Here is a 23,565-nt window from a genome sequence, read left to right on the forward strand (position 1 = left end):
TAAGTGAAAATGTCCAAATTGGGCCTAATTAGCCATTTTTCCTCCCCAATGTCATGTGACTCGTTAGTGTTACAAGGTCTCAGGTGTGAATGGGGAGCAGGTGTGTTAAATTTAGTGTTATCGCTCTCACTCTCTCATAATGGTCACTGGAAGTTCAACATGGCACCTCATGGCAAAGAACTCTCTGAGGATCTGCAAAAAAGAATAGCTGCTCTACAAAAAGATGGCCTAGGCTATAAGAAGATTGCCAAGATCCTGAAACTGAGCTGCAGCAAGAACTGGCCAAGATTATACAGCTGTTTAACAGGACAGGTTCCACTCAGAACAGGCCTCGCCATGGTCAACCAAAGAAGTTGAGTGCACATGCTCAGTGTCATATTCAGAGGTTGTCTTTGAGAAATAGATGTATGAGTGCTGCCAGCATTGCTGCAGAGGTTAAAGGGGTGGGGGGTCAGCCTGTCAGTGCTCAGATCATATGCCGCACACTGCATCAGATTGGTCTGTATGGCTATCATCCCAGAAGGAATACTCTTCTAAAGAAGATGCACAAGAAAGCCCGCAAACAGTTTTCTGAAGGCAAGCAGAATAAGGACATGGATTACTGGAACCATGTCCTGTGGTCTGATGAGACCAAGATAAACTTATTTGGTTCAGATGGTGTCAAGCGTGTGTGGTGGCAACCAGGTGAGGAGTACAAAGACAAGTGTGTCTTGCCTACAGTCAAGCATGTTGGTGGGAGTGTCATGGTCTGGGGCTGCATGAGTGCTGCCGGCACTGGAGAGCTACAGTTCATTGAGGGAACCATGAATGCCAACATGTACTGTGACATACTGAAGCAGCGCACGATCCCCTCCCCTCAGAGACTGGGCCGAAGGGCTGTATTCCGACATGATAATGACCCCAAACACACCTCCAAGATGACCACTGCCTTGCTAAAGAAGCTGAGGGTAAAGGTGATGGACTGGCCAAGCATGTCTCCAGATCTAAACCTTATTGAGTATCTGAGGGGCATCCGCAAACGGAAGGTGGAGGAGCGCAAGGTCTCTAACATCCACCAGCTCCATGATGTCATCATGGAGGAGTGGAAGAGGACTCCAGTGACAACCTGTGAAGCTTTGGTAAACTCCATGCCCAAGAGGGTTAAGTCAGTGCTGGAAAATAATGGTGGCCACACAAAATATTGACACTTTGGGCCCAATTCGGACATTTTCACTTTTGTTGCCAGTAGTTTAGACATTAATGGCTGTGTGTTGAGTTATTTTGAGGGGACAGCAAATTTACACTGTTATACAAGGTGTACACTCACTACTTTACATTGTAGCAAAGTGTCATTTCCTCAGTGTTGTCACATGAAAAGATATAATAAAATATTTACAAAAATGTGAGGGGTGTACTCACTTCTGTGAGATACTGTAGGCAATGTACCAATCTGAGTAAGAAAACGTAAGGGCAACATAAAACTAGTGCGATATTTGACATTGTTTTTGATAAACGAATGCATCAGTATCTGGTTAGATGGATGTAGTAGCAATTCTCACTGAATTCTCAAGGTGCACATCAGATATTTTGGTTCTAATTTTGCCCTTCATGTGTCTCATCCTTGAAAATATTTGTTCAACAATATAGGTGCTACCGAAAACATGAGGACATGAATAAAGTGTGATTGTGAAGTGTGGGGTATTTTTCTGTGGGAAGATAAAACACTAAAGAGACACTGTCACATTTTTACAAAAATATCCCCAAAAAATCAACATTTTTAAGTAACTCTACGATTTTGTGTTGGGCCACATTCATAGCTGTCTTGGCTGCATGCAGCCTACAGGCTGCAGGTTGGACAACCCCGATCAAGAGGGAAGGTAACTGTCATTATTTTATCAACGGTTACTCACCCGGACTACATGACGCAATGAACCAATCCAAAATTTAGGTTTCTTTTTATTATCTGGTGATTTTTCTGATGTTGCTTCCTCATCCTCCCAAGGACAGAACAGATCAGTGTCACCTTCTGTTAACATTACACGCTTGCCACGGAATTGTGGCTTTTCATACAGAAGCCACCTATGTAGTTTAAATTTAGACATCATTTGTTTTTATTACAATAGTGTCACAGATAGAGAGAAGAAAAAAGTAGCAGAAGCAAATATGAGAAAATTAACAACTAGGCAGCTATCTAGGCAGAAATCATGGAATTTCTAGTGTTCTTGGGTTACATGCCTTTCTAATATGATTATCTGAGAGTAGGGGTAACTAAAGCTTGAGATTAGTGATGTCATAATAACTGACTGCAGGGCCTGCCCTCCATATGTTACGGGGGTGGTGATTATAAAAGTTAAACAAATATTGACTAAATGTATATTCTTACTTGAATCATCTTGCCGTTTGTGTATTTCTTACAGGTTTGTGCAGTAATGCAACATAAAACAGCTCCAGCATTTTGCTTTTGTGCAGGAGTTCCAGTAATAAAGACCGATCACTTCTGCTCTCTCTGCTTGTGCAGGGGGACTGGTCCTGTATCCACCCCCTGAGGTTTTCTGTAAGAAGCCTGTAACGGATGGAACTTCTAGTTCCCTCCCACTGCTCTGCTCTCTGCACAGACTATATTTGAGCCCGGATTTGAGATTTAACCAAACATTTGCAGCACAATGATTTATATATGCTTAACATGAGGGATTTGTCAACAGGATAATCTGCTTCTAAGAGATTCAAATTATTGCATGTGTAGCCTAGCTCACCAGTAGCCTGCATTGTACCCTGTAATGTGCTTGGTGATAATATTATGGTTAACACAATGACATCAATGTTTGCTCTACAAGCAACTTGCTTTCTCTATCTTTGTTGGTCGTGTGTATGTATGTAAGTAATTGCTGATTGTAGTTGTACTTACCCTCCTCGCACAATGCAGACAGAGACTGTTCCTTGCAACTCCCAATCAGTCATGTTACCCACATCACTGTAGATCTCATGTCTGTGCCCCCTGAACCCAGGTTCAGAAAACAAAATTATCTGTTAACCAAAAGAGAAACCATGTTACTGGGGTGCTAATATAACAGCAATGCTAGAGCAATGACTCATTTATGCATTTTGCTGATTTCTCAAGACTTTCTGTATGACCCACAAATGTATAGGAACTGTTTAGACCTTTACCTTTCCTGGTCTTGGATTCAGCTTTCCATGAACTTTCCCTGGGTCAAGCTGAAAGAAAAAAAATACCATTACCAACCAATAGCTCATGGAAGCTCCAATTATATATAAATAAATAAAGGGTTAGTTTACCTTTAGCAAAAAACTGCCTATGCAGGTAAAAGGAGGTCGCAGATAAAAAACAAACTGTGCAGCTTTGACTGTGTAGGCCATTTACATACCCACAAAGCCTGGCTGAAAAACTCCCAGAGATTATATTTATTTTTATTTATTTCAGGTACTTACAGTCATGGCCGAAATTGTTGGCACCCTTGATATTTTTCCTGAAAATCAAGTATTTCACACAAAAAAGGTATTGCATTAACACATGTTTTGCTATACACATGTTTATTCCCTTTGTATGTATTGGAACAAATATAAAACAGAGGCAGAAAAGCAAATATGACATAATGTCACACAAAACCCCAAAAATGGGCTGGACAAAAGTATTGGCACCCTTAACTTAATATTTGGTTGCACACCCTTTGGAAAACATAACTGAAATCAGTCGCTTCCTATAACCATCAATAAGCTTCTGACACCTCTCACCCGGAATTTTGGACCACTCTTCCTTTGCAAACAGCTCCAGGTCTCTCTTATTGGAAGGACACCTTTTCCCAACAGCAATTTTAAGATCTCTCCACAGGTGTTCAATGGGATTTAGATCTGGGCTCATTGCTGGCCACTTCAGAACTCTCCAGCGCTTCTTTGCCATCCATTTCTGAGTGCTTTTTGACGTATGTTTGGGGTCATTGTCCTGCTGGAAGACCCAGGATCTTGGACGCAAACCCAGCTTTCTGACACTGGGCCCTACAGTGCGACCCAAAATCCTTTGGTAATCCTCAGATTTCATGATGCCTTGCACACAGTCAAGGCACCCAGTGCCAGAGGCAGCAAAACAACCCCAAAACATCATTGAACCTCCACCATATTTTACCGTAGGTACTGTGTTTTGTTCTTTGTAGGCCTCATTCCGTTTTCGGTAAACAGTAGAATGATGTGCTTTACCGAAAAGCTCTATCTTGGTCTCATCTGTCCACAAGACGTTTTCCCAGAAGGCTTTTGGCTTACTCAAGTACATTTTGGCAAACTGTAGTCTTGCTTTTTTATGTCTCTGTGTCAGCAGTGGGGTCCTCCTGGGTCTCCTGCCATAGCGTTTCATTTCATTTAAATGTCGACGGATAGTTCGCGCTGACACTGATGCTCCCTGAGCCTGCAGGACAGCTTGAATGTCTTTGGAACATGTTTGGGGCTGCTTATCCACCATCCGGACTATTCTGCGTTGCAATCTTTCATCAATTTTCCTCATCCGTCCACGACCAGGGAGATTAGCTACAGTGCCATGGGTTGCAAACTTCTTGATAATGTTGCGCACTGTGGACAAAGGCAAATCTAGTTCTCTGGAGATGGACTTGTAACCTTGAGATTGTTGATATTTTGCCACAATTTTGGTTCTCAGGTCCTCAGACAGTTCTCGTCTCCTCTTTCTGTTGTCCATGCTTAGTGTGGCACAGACAGACACACAATGCAAAGGTTAAGTGAACGTCTCTCCTTTTTATCTGCTTTCAGGTGTGATTTCTATATTGCCCACACCTGTTACTTGCCCCAGGTGAGTTTACAGGAGCATCACATGCTTGTAACATTCTTATTTATCCGCAGTTGTGAAAGGGTGCCAATACTTTTGTCCAGCCCATTTTTGGAGGTTTGTGTGACATTATGTCGAATTTGCTTTCTTTCCTCCCTTTTTTTGTTTTGTCCCAATACACACAAAGGGAATAAACATGTGTATAGCAAAACATGTGTTAATGCAATACGTTTCGTGAGAAATACATGATTTCCTGGAGAAATATCAAGGGTGCCAACAATTTCGGCCATGACTGTATATAGCACTGTCAATTCACGTAGCACTTTACATATATATTGTACATTGACATCAGTCCCTAAACCTCAAGAAGCGTACAAACTAAGATCCGTAACTCACATACATACACATACTGGGGACAATTTAGACAGGATCTAATTAACCTGCCAGAATGTCTTTTGGAGTGTAGGAGGAAATTAGAGTACCCTGAGGAAACCCATGCAGGCACATGGAGAACATGAAAACTCCAGGCAGGTGTTGCCGTGGTTGGGATTTGAACCAATGACCCTAGTACTTCCAGGCCTGCTTCCTGAGAACCTGAGAAAGATTTCTCCTATTCTGGTTGGGGTGAGCAGTAACAGGTATGAACATCCAAGCAACAAGGCAGGACAGGAAGGGGTGACTTCTCTGGGATTTTTTTTTAGCCAGGCTTCAGGAGGTACATATATGGCCTACACCAATAATAAGGACATTATTGTATGTCAGTCAAAGCTGCAAACTTTGTTTTTATCTAAAGTTGCCCCTTACCTGCATAAGCAGTTTTTCTTTGGTAAAGGTGAACTAACCCTTTAAGTACTGAAACATTTTTCTAAGACATATTCATATAGATATGAAAATATAACTAAAGCCAAAAACAGGAATAGAAATCTAAAATACATTAAACATTAAAGATCAGTTATAAGTCATGAAACTGTAATACATCTCACCCAGACATCCGGGAAGACCTTATAAGGTGAAGCTACTGGTGGTTCTAGCCTGGACAGCACAGTAGAATCTGAAGCTGGAACATGATCATTCTGGAGCTGTGATCTGGACTCTTTATCTTCTGACTGTTGTGTTTCTGATGCACTGAACAAGAAGTCACTGGCTCTGTCACTTGCTAAGGAGACACTGGTTGTTTTAGTTCCTGATGCTCTGCTCAAGGAGTCACCGGCTCTGTTTGGTCCTGATGCACTGATTAAGGAGTCACTGATTTTGTTTGTCTCTGAGGCACCAGTTAAGGAGTCACTGGCTTTGTGTGCTTCTGTTGTATTGGTTAAAGAGTCACTTGTTGTGTTTGACCCTGGTGTACTGGATAAGGAGACACTGGCTGTGTTAGCTCCTGATGCACTGGTTAAGAAGTCACTGGCTGTGTTAGCTCCTGATGCACTGGTTAAGAAGTCACTGGCTGTGTTAGCTCCTGATGCACTGGTTAAGAAGTCACTGGCTGTGTTAGCTCCTGGTGCACTGGTTAAGAAGTCACTGGCTGTGTTAGCTCCTGATGCACTGGTTAAGAAGTCACTGGCTGTGTTAGCTCCTGGTGCACTGGTTAAGAAGTCACTGGCTGTGTTAGCTCCTGATGCACTGATTAAGGAGTCACTGATTTTGTTTGTCTCTGAGGCACCAGTTAAGGAGTCACTGGCTGTGTTAGCTCCTGGTGCACTGGTTAAGAAGTCACTGGCTGTGTTAGCTCCTGATGCACTGGTTAAGAAGTCACTGGCTGTGTTAGCTCCTGATGCACTGGTTAAGTGGTCAATGGCTATGTTTGCTCCTGATGCACTGGTTAAGTGGTCAATGGCTATGTTTGCTCCTGATGCACTGGTTAAGTGGTCAATGGCTATGTTTGCTCCTGATGCACTGATTAGGGAGTCACTGGCTGTGTTTGCTCCTGATGCACTGGTTAAGGAGTCACTGGCTGAGTTTGCTCCTGATGCACTGGTTAAGTGGTCAATGGCTATGTTTGCTCCTGATGCACTGGTTAAGGAATCACTGGCTGTGTTTGCTCCTGATGCACTGGTTAAGTGGTCAATGGCTATGTTTGCTCCTGATGCACTGGTTAAGTGGTCAATGGCTATGTTTGCTCCTAATGCACTGGTTAAGGAGTCACTGGCTGTGTTTGCTCCTGATGCATTGGTTAAAGAGTCACTGGCTGTGTTTGCTCCTGATGCACTGGTTAAGGAGTCACTGGCTGTATGCAGATTTGTGCTGTCAGTAGAGGACATGTCCTGTGTTTTATCTGTTATCTCCTGCTGTAAATCTGTTTTAGGTTTCATGTAGCTACTGAGAAGGTAGCTACTTTCCAGTCTAGAGAAGGATTTTTTTTCTGAGGTCTCTGTTTTTTTATCTAATCTGTCAGAAAGCAATAGAGACCCAATGATAGAGCCCTGACGCTGGCTTAGACTTTGTGTGATTAATGATTTGTAGTTTTCACTCCGAGAACTGTCATCTCCTGCATGTTTTCTCAATAGTTCCAAGGGAGATGATCTAACTTTGTCAACGCTTCTTTCCCATGAGAATTTCTTGGGTAATTCTTCCAATTGTTCAGATTGTTCTGTTGCTTTTGTTTCCAAAACTGAATTGCTTTCACTGGGAGTGGCAATTACCTTCAGCGTTTCTTCTTTATTTTGCAATTGGCAGTTGAAATCAGGCTCATCTCGTTTTGGTGAACCTTGATCTTCTTTTATGGGGGGCAAAGTGATGTAAATAAATTGTGGTGTAGAATGGGGCTGACGACGTGGTTTTTGGTACTTTAAAAATGCAGGGGTCTCTAGTTGTCTCAGTTTATTTACCCAGCTCTCCATATTTTCTGGAGACTCTTCCTCCTCTTCACATGGTGCAGCATTTTTCTTTATAGGAGCATTACTGTCTCTACTTGGGATTTGTGGACTATTCTTACAAGTTTGTATATTGTCATTTAACTTAACTAATGTACACTGTTCCTGAAATGGAGCATGCAGATTTGGGTCTGAATTACTTTCTGTAGCAACACTAATGGTGTCACTTATGGTCTTTCTGTCCCTTGAATATGAAATTTGAATATCTGATGGTTCCAAAGACAACACAGATTCTATGGAATTAGAGATTCCTTTATAGCTTCCATAAATATTTTCTTGACTGTCTATTGTTATAAATTCAGGTAAAGGTATATGATTTTGTCCCTCAACACCCTGTAAAGCTACACTGATGGTATCACCTGTGGTTTCTGTATCTCTTAAACATGACATTTTTACATCTAATTGTTCTGAAGGCTTTACAGGTGCTATGGAATTAGAGGTGTCTATACAGAGTTCATTTACATTTTCCATGCCAAATGTTTTTAGTTCAGGTAAAGGTAAATAGCTTTGTCCCTCAACACCCTGTAAATCTACACTGATGGTGTCACCTGTAGTCTCTGTATCCCTTAAATATGCAATTTTTACATCTAATGGTTCTGAAGGCATCACAGGCGCTAAAGAAGTTTCTGTATGGAAATCATATACATTTTCTTGAAAGTCTATTGCTTTTGATTCAGATAAAGTTAGCTGGCTTTGTCCCTCATCACCCTGTAAAGCTACACTGATGGTGTCACCTGTGTTTGCTGTTTCCCTAAAATATGACAATTTTACATCTATTGGTTCTAAAGGCATCACAGGTGCTACGGAATTAGAAGTTTCTGTATGGAGATTATATGCATTTTCTTGAATGTCTATTGTTTTTAGTTCAGAAAAAGGTAAATTGAATTGTCCCTCATCATCCTGTAAGGCTACACTGATGGGATCACCTGTGCTCTCTGCATTTCCTAAATATGCCATTTTTACATCTAATGTTTCTGAAGGCATCACAGGTGCTATGAAATTAGAGGCTTCTGTATGGACTTCATATACATTTTCTTGAATATCTATTGTTTTTAATTTTGTTAAAGGTAAATGACTGTGTCCCTCAACACCCTGTGAAGTTACACTGATGGTGTCACCTATGGTTTCTGTGTGTCTTAGATTTGAATTTTGCACATCTAATGGTTCTGAGGATATCAAAGGAGCTATGAAACTATCAGTTTCTGTACGGTTTTCACACATGTTTTCTTGATTGTCAATTGTTTTTAATGCAGCTAAAGGTAAATTACTTTGTCCCTCATCACTCTGTAAAGTTACACTAATGGTATGGCCTGTATTCACCATGTCTCTTAAACATGGATTTTGAACATCTAATGGTTCTAAAGACATCACATGTGCTAAGGAATTAGAGGTTTCTGTAGCTAGTTCATATACATTTTCTTGAATGTCTACTGGTAATAATTTAGATAAAGGTAAATGGCTTTGTCTATCATCACCTTGTGAAGTTACACTTCTTGTTTCCGTGTGCCGCAAATATGAATTTTGTGCATCTAAGAGTTCTGAAGATATCAAAGATGTTATAGAAAGTTTCTCATCTACATTTCGTGGCAGATATTGTTTTTGTAAAACAGTTATGTCATTTTCCATCTGCCCATCTACAATAGTATTACCCAGATCTTGTATTAACTCCATATTGCCGTTGTCATGTGGATGTTCCATTATATTGACAGAAGCATCCCGATTGTTTGTTTGGTTCACCTCATGCACTGATTCATCAGTGGCCAGTGTTTCTGCTTCTAGAGCAGAATTTAATGAATCTTCCCTACCATGAATAATTCCTTCATGTTGATTCTCATCCAGTTCTTCTATGCTAGCCTGACCCATGTTTTCTGAAACCTCTTCAGATATGTCAATTGCAGAACAAATGTTCATAGCATCTTGAGACTGATTTCTCACATCAATAGTTGTATGTATCTGATCTTCATTTTCCTGACCATTTTCTATAGTTCTTTCTTTTGTAAGCCCTAAATCCATTAAATCCTTGGATTTGTCCACAGTCACATTTTCACGATCATCCATAGCTTGGTCCAGCGCAGATGTCCAGACAATGTCTGTTATATCTTCAGGTTTTTCAGGGGACACTACATCTGCCTCATCCAAAGACTGCTTAATTTTGGCATATATACCTTGACCATGGGTCTCATTTCCAGTTACCTCTTGAAATGCATCAATTGAAGCAACAGGAAGTAAGCCATCAACCTGGTAAGATTCATATTTAGATCCTTGGTCTTCTTTCACCCACCATGGCTTTTCAAGAATACTTTTATTCACAACCTCAGAATGCTCAACAATATTTTCTAAGTTTTTCCTGAAATTTTCTACATCAATACTTTCATTCACAGTGACATCTGTGGCATATTCTAATTTGGATGTAGCTTCTTCCTGTAAAAATGTAACACTAGAATATTTTCTTCCGTCCCCAAGATATTCTTGTTCCTCATGTTTCTCAAGCGGCTGGTCGATGAATTCTGATAATACAATTGTCTGTTGCCCATTCTGTTCCTGTATGTCAGTAACATCTTTCTCCATCCCTCTATCTTTAACTTCGAATACATTTTCAAACACTTTGTTAATATTTGAGTTTTGAATCACAAAAACAATAGAATTTTCTTCTGGCTGCTTCTTTGTTTCCTCACTGATTACATTATTTTCATCTAACTTCATTTGATCTTCAAGATTGTGACCCATGGTTTCTCCAGATAATAAGCTCTCAGCAAGTATATTTTGATTACACGTGTCCCAGGAACTGACTGACATGTTAGTAGATTCTTCTTTAATTTTGCAATCAATTTGTTTATTATACTCATCAACTGAGTCAGTCAATCCGGTAAAATCTTCTCCAATGCTGTCCTTCACATCTATAACTTTTATAATTTTTCCTTCAGTTGAACTTTTCTTAATGTGTGGCAAATGCTCCTCTGTGTGACTTGAAACTAGCAAATTATTGACATTTTCCAATAGGCCTTCACTTATACTAGCATTTATATCATTTTCCCTTTGGTTAATCAAATCCTCAGCTCTGTAAGTTCCTGGATCCCAGGAATGTTTAACTGAGGTCACCAATACAACTATGTCTTGTCCAAAATGATTATTTATATCTACAGATTGTGTCTTTATGTCTTCAATCTGGTTTTTGCTAATGTCATTTGCAGGTTTATACATGGAATGATCACTGAACAGCTCATTTGAAGCTTCTTTTTGTACATCTGTCATTGTTACAGAGGCCATCAAGTCTTCCATATTGTTAAGATTGTTTACAAACTGATCACTAGAGACTAATGCTGAGGTTACAAACTCTGAAACAGCCTGGTTTTTCATATCAACAACTTTGTTTTGTTCAGTATGCGCATTGATCACATCTGTAGCTGGCTGATCTGTGGACCTTTTGAAAGTTTCATTTACTGTTGACTCCAAATAGGCTTTACTAATATCTTGCTCATTTTTGTCCCTGACTATGTTAGAATCTTGTTTAATCCCACCACGTATTTCTTGTTTTAGTTTATAAATAATTTTTTGACCTGTTATAATATCTGTTTCAGGTTCCATACTTGGGTTCTGTTTTATTTCACAAACACTTTCATCTTCTTTAGAATGACCCTTCATAGTTTCAGTGATTAACCCAGAAGCTTTATCTTTATATACTGTACGTAAAGTACGTTTTTGTGAGACAAACTTGTGTGTGTGTTTCATTTCCTCATTTTGGTGTATTGGAGATAGCCCTTTTTCTTGTTTGTTGATGGGTGACTTTTCAGAAACTTTAATTTCAGTTTTGATATTGCCTTGATTCAGTTGGTCAACATCAAGGTCTGGAATTTTATCTTCATATGCTGTAGGTACTGTACTCATTTGTGTAACAAGCTCACGTGTGTGTTTCATTTCCATATTTTGGTGTAATTGAGAGGGCACTTTTACTGTATACTTCAAAACCTGTTTGTTGATTGGTGATGTCTCAGAAACTTTAATTTCAGTGTTATTTTTACCTTGATTCAGTTGGCCGGCATCAAGGTCCACATTGTTTACTGTATTTTTATTTAATGATGTTGAGTATCTACTTTGAACTAGTTTGTGAGTTGTTGATTTCCTATCTGTACCATTGGTAATCTCTGATGTGCCATCGTCCACAATGTCTTTTGTTATGGGGCTTAAAAGTTTGTCACTGTTAACACTGAAGTGATTGCTGTCATTTGATCTTTCAATGTCTTTATTCTGAGTGGAAATGTGTTTTTGGAAATCTTTAATATCACTTGTATAATGTGGTGGTCTTCTTCTCTGGCTCCTTACAGGCAAATTCTTTTTGCTGAACTTCGGTGACCGATTATGTGATGTCATAGGTTCTTCTGCAGGCTCTTTTTGATTTCCCAAATTCAGTGAGTCTGACTCTGTTTTGATTTTTTGTCCAAACCGTAAATTAGTAATTTTGCTTTTTGTCTCAACTGTTTGCGTCAAATCTTCATTTGTCTTATATTCTGCCTGGATCCTATTTTTTAACAAAGCTAAGTCTCTCTCAGTTCTTTTTTTGTCCAGTTTCGTTTTTGTACTAATAGCAGGACTTTCATCACAGAGCACATTTGGAGTAATTGTTGTACTGAGTTCTATTCTGTGTTCTTTTTGTGTTTTTTCTACAGTATGGGACTTTTTCATCTCTTCAAGTGACTGTATTACCTTGTTTTGATTAGTTTGCTCTCCTTTTTGCTGCAAATCTGAATCTGTAATAGAATTAGAAAATTTCTCCTCTGTAAAGAAGATATTACTTTTATAAGATGGCATTGGAGAAGTGTCCCTTTGGTTCTCAAATCTTTGTCCGATAAAATGTTTGGTGGGTCGTACCACGGCACTCTCATTTTTCCAACCTTTTGGTGAACCCAGAGAAAAAGAAAAAATATTTGTATTTTTCTGAGAAGGTGAAGTGGGTGTTCTAGGAGCAAGCTGTAAATCTTGTAAAATGGGTCTGGGGTGTCTTTGAAAAGCTTCCTTGTCTTTGTGTTTATTGTTTAAATGAGTCTCTGCAAAATCTTTACCAAGGCTACCATTGTTTTCTACAATATCCTCAATTCCATCCACATAGTTTTCTGTTAATATACATGGGTGCAGTTTTCCAGAGCTATCAATAACAGATATGGTGGCTTGTTCACTTCTCTTCTCTAATTGTCCTTTTTTTAAAGGATTATAAACCTGAGAGAAAACTGGTCTGTGAAGCCCAGCAGTGGACACCTCCTGGTCAGAAACACAATCCTTTTCCCTCTGAGAACCATGCTTGGATTTCACAGGTTCCACTTGATGGCTTACAATGTCCTTTGAGCCAATAACCTGAGAGAAAACTGGTCTGTGAAGCCCAGCAGTGGACACCTCCTGGTCAGAAACACAATCCTTTTCCCTCTGAGAACCATGCTTGGATTTCACAGGTTCCACTTGATGGCTTACAATGTCCTTTGAGCCAATAACCTGAGAGAAAACTGGTCTGTGAAGCCCAGCAGTGGACACCTCCTGGTCAGAAACACAATCCTTTTCCCTCTGAGAACCATGCTTGGATTTCACAGGTTCCACTTGATGGCTTACAATGTCCTTTGAGCCAATATCCTCAAAGATTTTTTGAATTTTTTTCACATGACCAACATAGGCCTCTGGGGATACAAGGTTATTTGAAATGTTCACATTTTGTAGATTATCCTTCTTAGCAGACCATTTTGATGGCTCATAAGATCTTTGTATCTCAGGCACCCTAGAAGCCTGGACTCTTTTTGGAAATGTATTATCTTTTTTTAGTTTATCACGCTTTTCCATGTTAGAGGAATCAATTCTGCAATATTCATCCACCTGTTCAGAGCCAGAGTGTGTTGGGGGGCAGTCCTCATCTGCTTCCAAGCTGAGGCATCTAGGAATAGAAAAATGCTTTTAGTGAAAGGCTGTCTTCAGACTAAATATGTTTATATCCATGATTAATTAGAACAATATATGTACCTGAAAATAAAAAGTGAGAATTGCTATCTTAGCAAGGGAACCACTAAATAATTGTGCTTAAGCAGTACTCTAAAATGTTTTGTATTCCTGAAAAATAGCACTTCTTGTGCCTAGGCACTCCTACCCCTCAACCTCATACCTGCACAGTGAGATCATCTAAGGCACGGCTACTGCTGAAACCTAGCTTTATAAAATTTGGAGTGAGATTTGGTAAATGAGGATCTCCCTGCTTATGTTTCATTTAATCTTACTGAACCTGTTCTTTCTGAACATCCCAGCTGTCTGATTACCAATCATCAGGAGGGCAGCTCTGACATGGGGAAGCAAAGCTCTGCTTCTCTACCAAGATGGCCACTTCCACTCAAGGAAAAGATCTGATTCAGGAGGACCACAGGCAAGACTGGTGACTATTCCCGTGCTCCCTTTTTGCTTTCCACAGATTAGGTCCACTTTAAATAAGATGACAAGAAAGCTTCTGGTACAACTGGCATTTAATGTCCTTTAAATCTAACTATTTTTTTTAATGTTGTCATTGTTAGTCTTAGCAAAGAAATACATATAGGATATTCTATAGGGTGTGCAGCGCGTTTCTCTGACATGTGCCAGCAAATGCAGAATAGATTTATCTTATCAGAATGCACAGGTCAGGGCATGTCAATAAATAGGAACCTGTTCTGGTTTGTCACCAATCATTGTACTGTATGATTCTGTTTTGCATTCACATCAGGAATGTGACCAGGGCAGAACTGTGTGAAAGCTGGAAAGCAAAGCAAAACAGACAGAGGAAAAGAGAGAGTAAGTGAATGAAAGAATAAAACTAACCTTGCTTGAAGGTTATTAGGAAAGGGTAAAATTAAAATTGTGCTGAACTTTAGCATTTATTAAGTCTAAATATTCATGTAAGGAATCCTTAAGGCTAGTTAATTATGAGCTGAATGGTTGCTGTATAAAGGTAATACATGACTCACTATTACATTACTCAATTTTGTGTCCATGATCTTTGCACCTGTATAAATCGTCAGTTTCTGATCAATAAAACTGTAACTTTTATTTGTTAAAAGCAAAGTGTTAGTAAAAATCGATGAACAAGGTGCAGTAACATTTAACCAAATGTATACTGAAGTGACGTACTAAACTTAGTAAAGTGAAACCCAATTGGTAGCTACAGGATATAGTATCTCACTGCCCTGTGTATTGATATGATATAAAAGAGAGATATTGAAATAAGCAATGTCCAATAATGTACCTATCCACTCACACCAAATTAATTTACGTATCTCAGCATTAAAGCTACACTGTCACCAATTTAAACTGTAGGTAAAAGCACATAAAAAAAGTTGTTTACCTACAGCATATTCGTCTCTAAAAACAATGTTTGCTGACTTGCAATCTGCCTTTGAACTTGCTAAGGAATTTGCCAACTGCAGCAAGAGTTGATTCCATAGCATAGCCACAGTTCTCCCTCCCTTCTGCCATGTCATAGACATTATCTCTTCTTTGAGAATCTAATTACTGTCAGTGCTGGCCCAGCTCCTCCTCCCTTCCAATTACCTCCCTAAATAATCTTTTATGTAGTTGCAAGGGGAGGAGCAATGGGGAATACTATAGAATGCTACCCACCAGGAGTTCCAGTTCTTTTGGATGTCTACACAAAAGAGGTCTTTTCAAGTAAATAACATGAACAAAATGCATTAAACTCATGGATCATCTTTTAACAAAGTTGTTGTTGAAATGAATTGTCTAGCAACATGGTCTCTTTAGGAAAAGCATACCAGCTTTTCTGTTTTTTAATAAATTAATGAAAAATGAAAGCCTCGCATTACATACTGAATTCACCGATCACATTATCTCACTCACTCAGTTTACATTTGCATTATTTTGGCACTAAATCTACAGTTGAAACAAAATTCAGAATCATCTTTCTGGTTTCTGAAATTACACTTTTTAAAATAAACCCACATTACATTCACACTAAATAGCAAAAAAAAAATGTGACAAAGGGATGTTGGGCTGAGACCCACTGTCCCTGCTGGCATCATGTATCACAATATTACGACAGCGACTATTCTGTGCACATTCTTGCTGTGTGCTATCATTTATCTCATAGTTAACAGCAATCTGTCGGCTGATTCCATTTCTTCTATTCATTTGGAAGTTATTTTAAAAACACACACGTACACAAAGTATAAAACATTACTATTCTCTAACTTACCTAGCTCTTTGTTTTTAAAATGAAGTACGATTTGCTAGGGCAGCACAGGCAGTAATGGGAAACACAACGCCACTCCCGTATTACAAATTATCTATACTTCCCTACTCTCACCTACTCCTCCCCGCCCCCCCACCCTGAACTTTGTATTTCTGCTCTGTGATTGACAGAATACAGAGTCCAACTACAGCAGCCAAGCCCTGACAATTACAAAAAAAATGCAGATTTTATATAGATACTCTGGCTTGAACATTTTATAAATATACTATATATTATGACAGTGCAAGGCCCTGCCACTGAGAAGGATACAGGGTTCACATGTATGCAGAAAACAGAACTCTGGAGTATTGAGTAAGGGTAGAGAAAACTGTTTTTACAGCCTTCTCCAGATTTTGGTATTCCAGAATTGGACTCTGTAGGTTGGCAATTTCTAAGTGCTTTGGCAGGGAGGAAATCTTCAACCCATTGTCCAGGTCTGGCAGAAGACCAACAGGCTGAAAGTGCAGGTGTGTACAACTGTTATAATGTAGGCATGGGCATAATTCAGAGCTCCTGTTGGGAGACAAGTGTGCTCCATCAGGACACAGGTCTGTTCGGTCACGGTGAGAGGTGTGCTATGGGATATAGCCAGGAGAAAGGAGGTCTTCAGATGGGTGCCAGGAGATCCGCTATTGGGAGGTTAGAGTGTGGACCTGTGCAGCAGTCCTCATGCACACTGGACGTTTTTACAGCTGCTGTTTTTGGCTTTTGATGTTTTTTTCTATAGCCAGAAAACTCCCCAGCATGTTATACTATGTGTCCATACTCACATAGACTGTAATCAACGTTTTTTGGCAGGGGGTTTTTTTGGCTGGAAAAAAACCCCAGAACTGGTGGGTTTCTAGAGGAGTTTTTAGCTGTAAAAATGCTCAAATGCTTAAAAATTAGGCAAAACGCTGTAAAACGCAGCCATTAATTTTTTGGCCAAATGAAACTAAAATACGCTAAAAGACGCAAGTGCAAAAAAAACAAAAAAATACTGCTAAACGCTAATACAAAAACGCTGAAAAACTCACGTTTTCAATGTGACTTTACACAGCTAATGTTACCAGAGTTATTAAAAATATTATATATTAAAATATAAAAATACCCAGAGTGCATGGAGCCCAAAGGCTGAAAGCCAGGAGAACCAAGAGAGCCAGGTAAGCTGGGAGAGACAGACTGCGGGTCCAATCAAAAGTCAAAGGCCAAGGTTTGGGGCCTAAGTAGTGGTGCTGCCGAAGAGATTGCCAGGTGGCTTGGTATTATTTTGACTGTGTCTGTTTTTGATGGTGAAGACCCCTATGTAGGAAACCATGATGATGTAAGGACTTTGATTTATTGTTAAATTAAAGTGGCCCAGCAAGCTCTAAACTTTAGTTCCTGACTTGGAATGGACTAATGCTCAACATTATATATATATATAGTATGTATATATATATGTGTGTGTGTGTATATATATATATATATTACTGTGCAAAAGATATGCAGTAGGCAGTTGTGAATCATGCTGTAAATTAGGAATGCTTTCAGAAGTAGAAATGTTAATAGTTTATTTTTATCAATTAACATAATGGAAAGTAAATTTGCAGAAGAGTCTAAAAAAAAAGTCACAACATCAATTCTTCTAGTGATTGTGCACACAGTTTTTGAAGGAACTTGGCAAGTAGGCTGTTCCAGATATCTCGGAGAACTAACTACAGATCTTCTGTGGATGTAGGCTTCCTCATATCCTTCTGTCTCTTAATGTAATCTCACACAGACTCCATGATGTTGAGATTGGGGCTCTGTGGAAGCAAAATCATCACTTTCAAGATTTCTTGTTCTTATGGAAAAAGTGACTCAGCTATACATGAAAATGGCAGCAGGTTCTCTGGACTGATGAGTCAAAATCTAAAATATTTGGCTGTAGCAAAAAGGCAGTTTTTATGCAAAAGGCTGGAGAGAGGTGCAATAATGAGTGTCTGCAGGCAACAGTGAAGCATGGTGGAGGTTCCTTGTAAGTTTGGGGCTGCATTTCTGCAAATGGTACTGCAGATTTGGTCAGAAGTAATGGTGTCCTCAATGCTGAGAGATACGGACAGATACTTATCCATCATGCTATACCATCAGGGAGGCGTGTGATTTGCCCCAAATTTATTCTGCAGCAGAATATCAACCCCAAACATACAGCCAATGTCATTAAGAACTATGTTCAGTGTAAAAAAGAACAAGGAGTCCTGGAAGTGATGGTTTGGCCCCCACAGAGCCCTGATCTCAACATCAAAGAGGCTGTCTGGGATTACATGAAGAGACAGAAGGATTTGAGGCAGCCTACATTCACAGAAGATCTGTGGTTAATTCTCTGAGATGTTTGAAACAACCTACCTGCCAAGTTCCTTCAAAAACTGTGTGCAAGTATACTCAGAATTGATGCTGTTTTGAAGGCGATCACACCAAATATTGATTGGATTTGGATTTGTCTTCTGTTAATTTACTTTCCATTTTGTTCATCAATAAAAATAAACTGTTAAAATTTCTATTTCTGAAAGCAATCTTAATTTGCAGCATTACTCACAACTATAATGCTGTGAAGAGATCTCTGTATTTTCCACTTCATGGATTAAATTTTTATCCTTTCCATCTTTAGAAAGTTCCATTCCCTTTTTAGTCTTTGTAGAGTTTTTTTTCTGATCCCCATGTCTCAGTATCTAGTCTGCTCAGTGCATCCATGTGAGAGCTAACAAACTCATTGACTATTTATACAAAGATGCTAACTGCAATTTAAAAAGCCACAGATGTGGGAAATTAACCTTTGCTTGCCATTTTAACCCGTGTGTGTCACCTTGTGTGTCTGTACCAAGGCCAGACATTCCACGGTATGGAAACTTTTGATCATGGCCATTTTGGTGATTTATGTAATCATTATGATTTAAAAAGGAGCCAAACAACTGTGTGATAATACATAGCTTCATATGATCACTATCCTTAAATAAAAGACAGTTCAGTTTTTTGGCATGATCAGTCATATTTTCAATATCAATGTCAAAATTTCACCAATTTCTGCTAGGGTATGTAAACTTTTTAGCACAACAATAACCAGTCATATATGAAAAACAGGAGTCTTAATATTTTTATATTGTAATTTTTATGTATGTCTGTGGTCTACTTATTCTGTCTCTCCCTGATGTCTGTCATCTCTGTTGAACAAGTGTGTTTGTATGCTCAGTTCATGTATCTCACCTGACCTATATATATTTAACTTCCAGTTTCTATAACACATTAGTTTCATAATAGGAACTCTTGCACCATTATCATGTCTTCTTGTGCCCCCACCAAGTCCTCACCTTTCCAGATGTTCGTCCTGACAGCTCTCAGAAACCCTCCTCTTCTTTAAGATCTCCTCCTTCTGTGCTGTTTTCTTTTCAGATTGCTGTGATGTTTCCGAGAGTGACTGAGCTAATACCATTCTAGTACCCGCCCCATGATAGCCACATGCTTGAGATTCCAATGAAGGTGACAGCTTCAAATCTTGTCCTACAAGTTCATCTCCTTTCACCAAGTCCTGTGCCAGTGCAGGCAGCTGGCTTTGCTCTTTTTCCTCTTTAGTCATAGTGATAATAACTTGGTATTTTATTTTGGGCGTACTAGGAGATGTGAGTCCTTTAATATTTTCTTCCACAGTTGCATAGAGTTCAGAGAGATTATGTATGGCTTCTTGTTCCCTTGTATTGGAGTGCATAGACCTTGTTACATTATGTTCCCTATTTTTAATGGTGTCCTGAACCAGGTGATCCTGTGATTGTATGGTCTCCTGAATTTCCTTTTGCAAAGAGTTTCTGTTTAGAGGCATATGATATTTTGTAGACTCTTTTTGCTTTGTATGTTTTGTGGATGAATGTAGACACTTAAGACCTTCAATTTCAGGGGTAATTTTGCGTTCTACATTCAGGGGTATGTTTTGACAGGAGTATGTTTCAGTGCTACCCTTTAGAGTTACATCTTCAAAAAACATGCTGGTTTGTTTTTTTTTAACTTGATTTTTTGATTTCCCATTTCGTTTGTTTGCTTGACCTAAGCTGTTTAAACTTGACTGACTTTGAGATTGGGAATTTTGTTTTTGGATTTGAGTACATGTACTGTTTTTCTGTATTGGAAGGATACCATCATTGTAAACTACATCTGATTTTAGTGCAATCCCTTTTTGAGATGTTTGCTCCAATATTTTTTCCTTCGATGGCATACGATGATGAATTGGACTTCGATAGTGAAAAGGTTTTTCATCTTCTTCCAAAACCTCTGAACTATGGGTTTGATCATATAAAGGATAGAGTTGTGAATCTGGAGTACTGTGTTCTGGTGTTAGGTAGTCTTTTAGTATACTCTCTGCCCAGCATGGGAGGGACTCATCTTCATCTTCACCTTCCATTTTCCCTAGAAAGGTGAGTGGCAGTTGCAGCTGATTACTTCTTCCTTTGAAAGCAGGACATCTAGGACTATAGTCCTCATCATCATTTGTCAAATAGTCAAAAGATGTTGAAACCTCTAGAGCCTTTTGCCCCCCTAGCTGCCTTTTGGAGCATTGATCTGAGCTTTTAGAGATCATTTCTGAGTAAGAAGATGATTCCACAATGCAGGATACGGGACGCCTGTGTTTCAAATCCAGATCGCTTCCAACAGCTGGCCTATCCAAGCGCCCCATTGACCAATGAGAGTGTGATGAAGATGATGTATTAGTGTCAACATCATCATAGTCCAGTACATTGGACTTTTTTTTGCGCCAGGTTAAACTCCCAAACCTCTGGAGTAAGTTTGAAGACGGGAGTTCTAGGTCTGAGTAACTGAAAGATCTAGCCTATTGGAAGAAAGAGAAAGAAAAAATATGAGTGTGGACAATTCATAAAACTCCACTATTTACTGTAAAAGTGGAATGTCCCTCTTAGCAATATAAAACATCTGATAAACTCAACAAAGTATTTGTAAAATAGATTTAAAAAGGATGAAAAGATTTTGTAATTTTTTTTTACAATTTAATCTTTCTAATTTGTATGTGTTGTTTTTATAAGTAAATGAAAAAATATATTAGACTTGTTTCATGGCAGAGCCCTTGTAAAGAGACCCTGTCACCTTGCCCATGCAAGTGGATTCCCCTGCCCTGGTTATGCGAAGCTTGCCAGAGCTCCCTTGCTGCTACTTTCTTTGTTGCAACTGGCATTATAACTCAGCGCTTTCAGGTATGAGGGACTGTGTGACCTCATGCCTTGTGACAGTGCTCGGGTCTAGCAGCCAGTCGCTGGGCATGAACACTGTCATATGACCAAGAGAGTGACATCACTATGTCCCCTAGCATCCAACCCCAGATAACACTAAGGATTTTAGTGCTTGTTGGATCAGAGGACCAAACATCAAGAAAGCGGTGACAAGGTGAATAAAAGTGGATCAAGGTGACCCCTTTGCAGAGACACTGTCACTATGCCCTTCATGGGCAAGGCGACAGTGTCACTTTTTAAGTAGATCAAGTGTCAGATATATGTTTCATGCTGTGCAAGTAATCTTTGACACTCACAAGTATTTATCACATTTCAAAGAGAAGACAGTACTCATTCTAACATTACTCTTATCCTCTCTTTTTCCCAAGAGGCTAGCACCATTTTTATTCAGAATTCATTTTGGGTCAGCATCTACTTCCTGAGATTGTGGCTCACAGATGACACAATCATGGAAATCATCAGGGAGGGAGTAATGAGGGGGACACCTAAAGCGATATTAAACTCCAAACCAAAAATATAATATATTGCAGCTTATCGTTCATTAGATGTGTTGGCTGCAATTATTTTCTTTTTTTGGCTCTTTTACCTCTGTTTTCACCTGGTAACACACCTCCTGTGTTAGAGTGCCACCACTCTGGAAGAATGAGCACAGGGGGCACATTTGGACAGTAGCATGGGAGGAGGTGTGTTGGATGTACTAGCAGATTTAAACACACTAATAAATTGAAGCCAATTTCTAGCTAATATTTTATAAGCAATAAGAGCAACAGTTTTTTTTTCTTTTGGGATAAAGGTTTTACATAAATAAAAGCTGCCATTATAAGCACTCCTGTCATTGGTAAATGGTTTGTTTCATCCAAATGGTTTGTTTCATCCCTGCAACTGCTACATCTGCAAGAAAGCTTGTTCTTTTGAAAAACAACAGACTTACTGACCAGATTATCAAGAGAAAATAAATGAAAGAAAGCCTCACAAAAATGAAAATTAATACAGCGATTAAATGTACGAATTGGTAAACTGCATGATATTAAATGTTTGCTTTAAAGTTAAGGTGGCCATAAGGGAAAAAATGGACAAAAATATGCAGTATTTCTCTGTAATACATGCAACATTTCCCCATGTTTTATCCCTTTAAAAACCCTGCAAGTACAGAAAAATATTGTTCATCTATCGGAAGTGCAACCAGCTCATAATTTCTTGTTACGAGATAATAAAACGCAGAATTTTTTGTAGTGAGTGTTGTCATCCCCACCCAGATTTTTTTTGCCAATCTGCTCGGTCCCTTCAACTCTCTCACCTCCACAACATTAAAAGAGTTAAAAAAAACCCACAAACACACATACTCACCTAGGTGGATGCAGTATCGATCTGATGCTGCATCTGTCCCCTGCTGCCTCTAAGAGCGAGAACTGAGCGATCAAAGACTGCTAATCTCTTGGTTTTCGGTCTTCAGTGAGCAGGAAGCCAGTGACTGTCAATCACCGGCTCCCTGCTCTGCCTCTCCAGTGCTCACTGGAGCATCAGCGGTGGAGGGGACAAGATCAACTGGCTCAGTCTCCCAGTCCAGGTGTAGCACCCTCCTAGTTTAGCTAGACCCTGATGGCTAGAGAGGAGCTGATTAGAAGCTCAGGTGAGAAAGTCAGAGGGGTCAAATTCTGGTCGGGAGTGAGAGACTCTGCAGGCTAGCCACCCTGGAATTTCTGAGGCTTTTGGGGGAGGGCCTTGGAGGCAGTGGGTGAATCTGAGGAGTGGTTGGCTGCACTTTTAAGGGATCTCAACCAATCCCCAAGAGGAGGCTTGGCAAGGGGCTGGACTCCTTTAAAATGTGTTGGAGCCTGCTCAGTAGCAGAATAGTAGGGTGGAAGAAGGAGAGAGGAAGATGTGAGTTCACTGGCTCCCTGAGAGAGGAATACTTTTATGGCAGGGAAGGAGCAGCCCAGCTAATAGGCCTGGTAGCAGCAGCCATTCCGCAAGTGCTGCAGGAGAGGATCTGAGTAAGTGCACATGCACCCCCTGGGTGGATAGTGGAAGGAACACTCTGGTGGGAAACCAGATTAGCCCTCTGCTAATGACTTATTTAAGGGAACAGGAGCCAGATCCCCTGCTCAGGAGTAAAACCTTCAGGTTGCTGGGTGAAGAGGAGTTCATCTAGAGTCTGGGGTAGTACAACTGGAGCTGCTGGCTAGCACTCCAACAGAGACAGTGTGTCAGAGAGAAGAGAAGCTGTGAATAGTTCAGGTAGTTGTCATCAGACTTCAGTTCCCTTGGGCATTCTATACATCCCTAAACCCTATCTAAGTTTAATCCCCTCAATAAAATAACAAAACCAACACTCAAGGCCTGATTTCTGTCTGTGGACGAAAGCTTGTGTGGAAAATGCTAACTGACTGGCTGTGCAGATCTATAGGGGAATCCAAATTCATCAGCGATCCCTAAGGGGGTAGTGCTACACAGGCA

General features: G+C 39.7%; 1 protein-coding gene across 1 annotated transcript in view; it reads right to left on the bottom strand.

The window, feature by feature from the left end:
- The window catches only part of CRYBG2 (crystallin beta-gamma domain containing 2), a 192,201-nt gene that overhangs the window by 47,263 nt on the left and 121,373 nt on the right, over positions 1–23,565 (bottom strand). The window contains exons 3-7 of the mRNA XM_089686226.1: positions 19,186–20,693; positions 5,749–13,546; positions 3,145–3,192; positions 2,885–3,003; positions 1,890–2,058 (exon numbers count right to left, since the gene is read on the bottom strand). Of these exons, the coding sequence (XP_089542352.1) occupies positions 1,890–2,058; positions 2,885–3,003; positions 3,145–3,192; positions 5,749–13,546; positions 19,186–20,693 (9,642 nt within the window). The remainder of the gene's footprint in view (positions 1–1,889; positions 2,059–2,884; positions 3,004–3,144; positions 3,193–5,748; positions 13,547–19,185; positions 20,694–23,565) is intronic.

This window comes from Staurois parvus, unplaced genomic scaffold (genome assembly GCF_062004578.1).
Source record: "Staurois parvus isolate SC_StPar_1 unplaced genomic scaffold, SC_StPar_1.0 ptg000394l, whole genome shotgun sequence".
Taxonomy (NCBI): Eukaryota; Metazoa; Chordata; class Amphibia; order Anura; family Ranidae; genus Staurois; species Staurois parvus.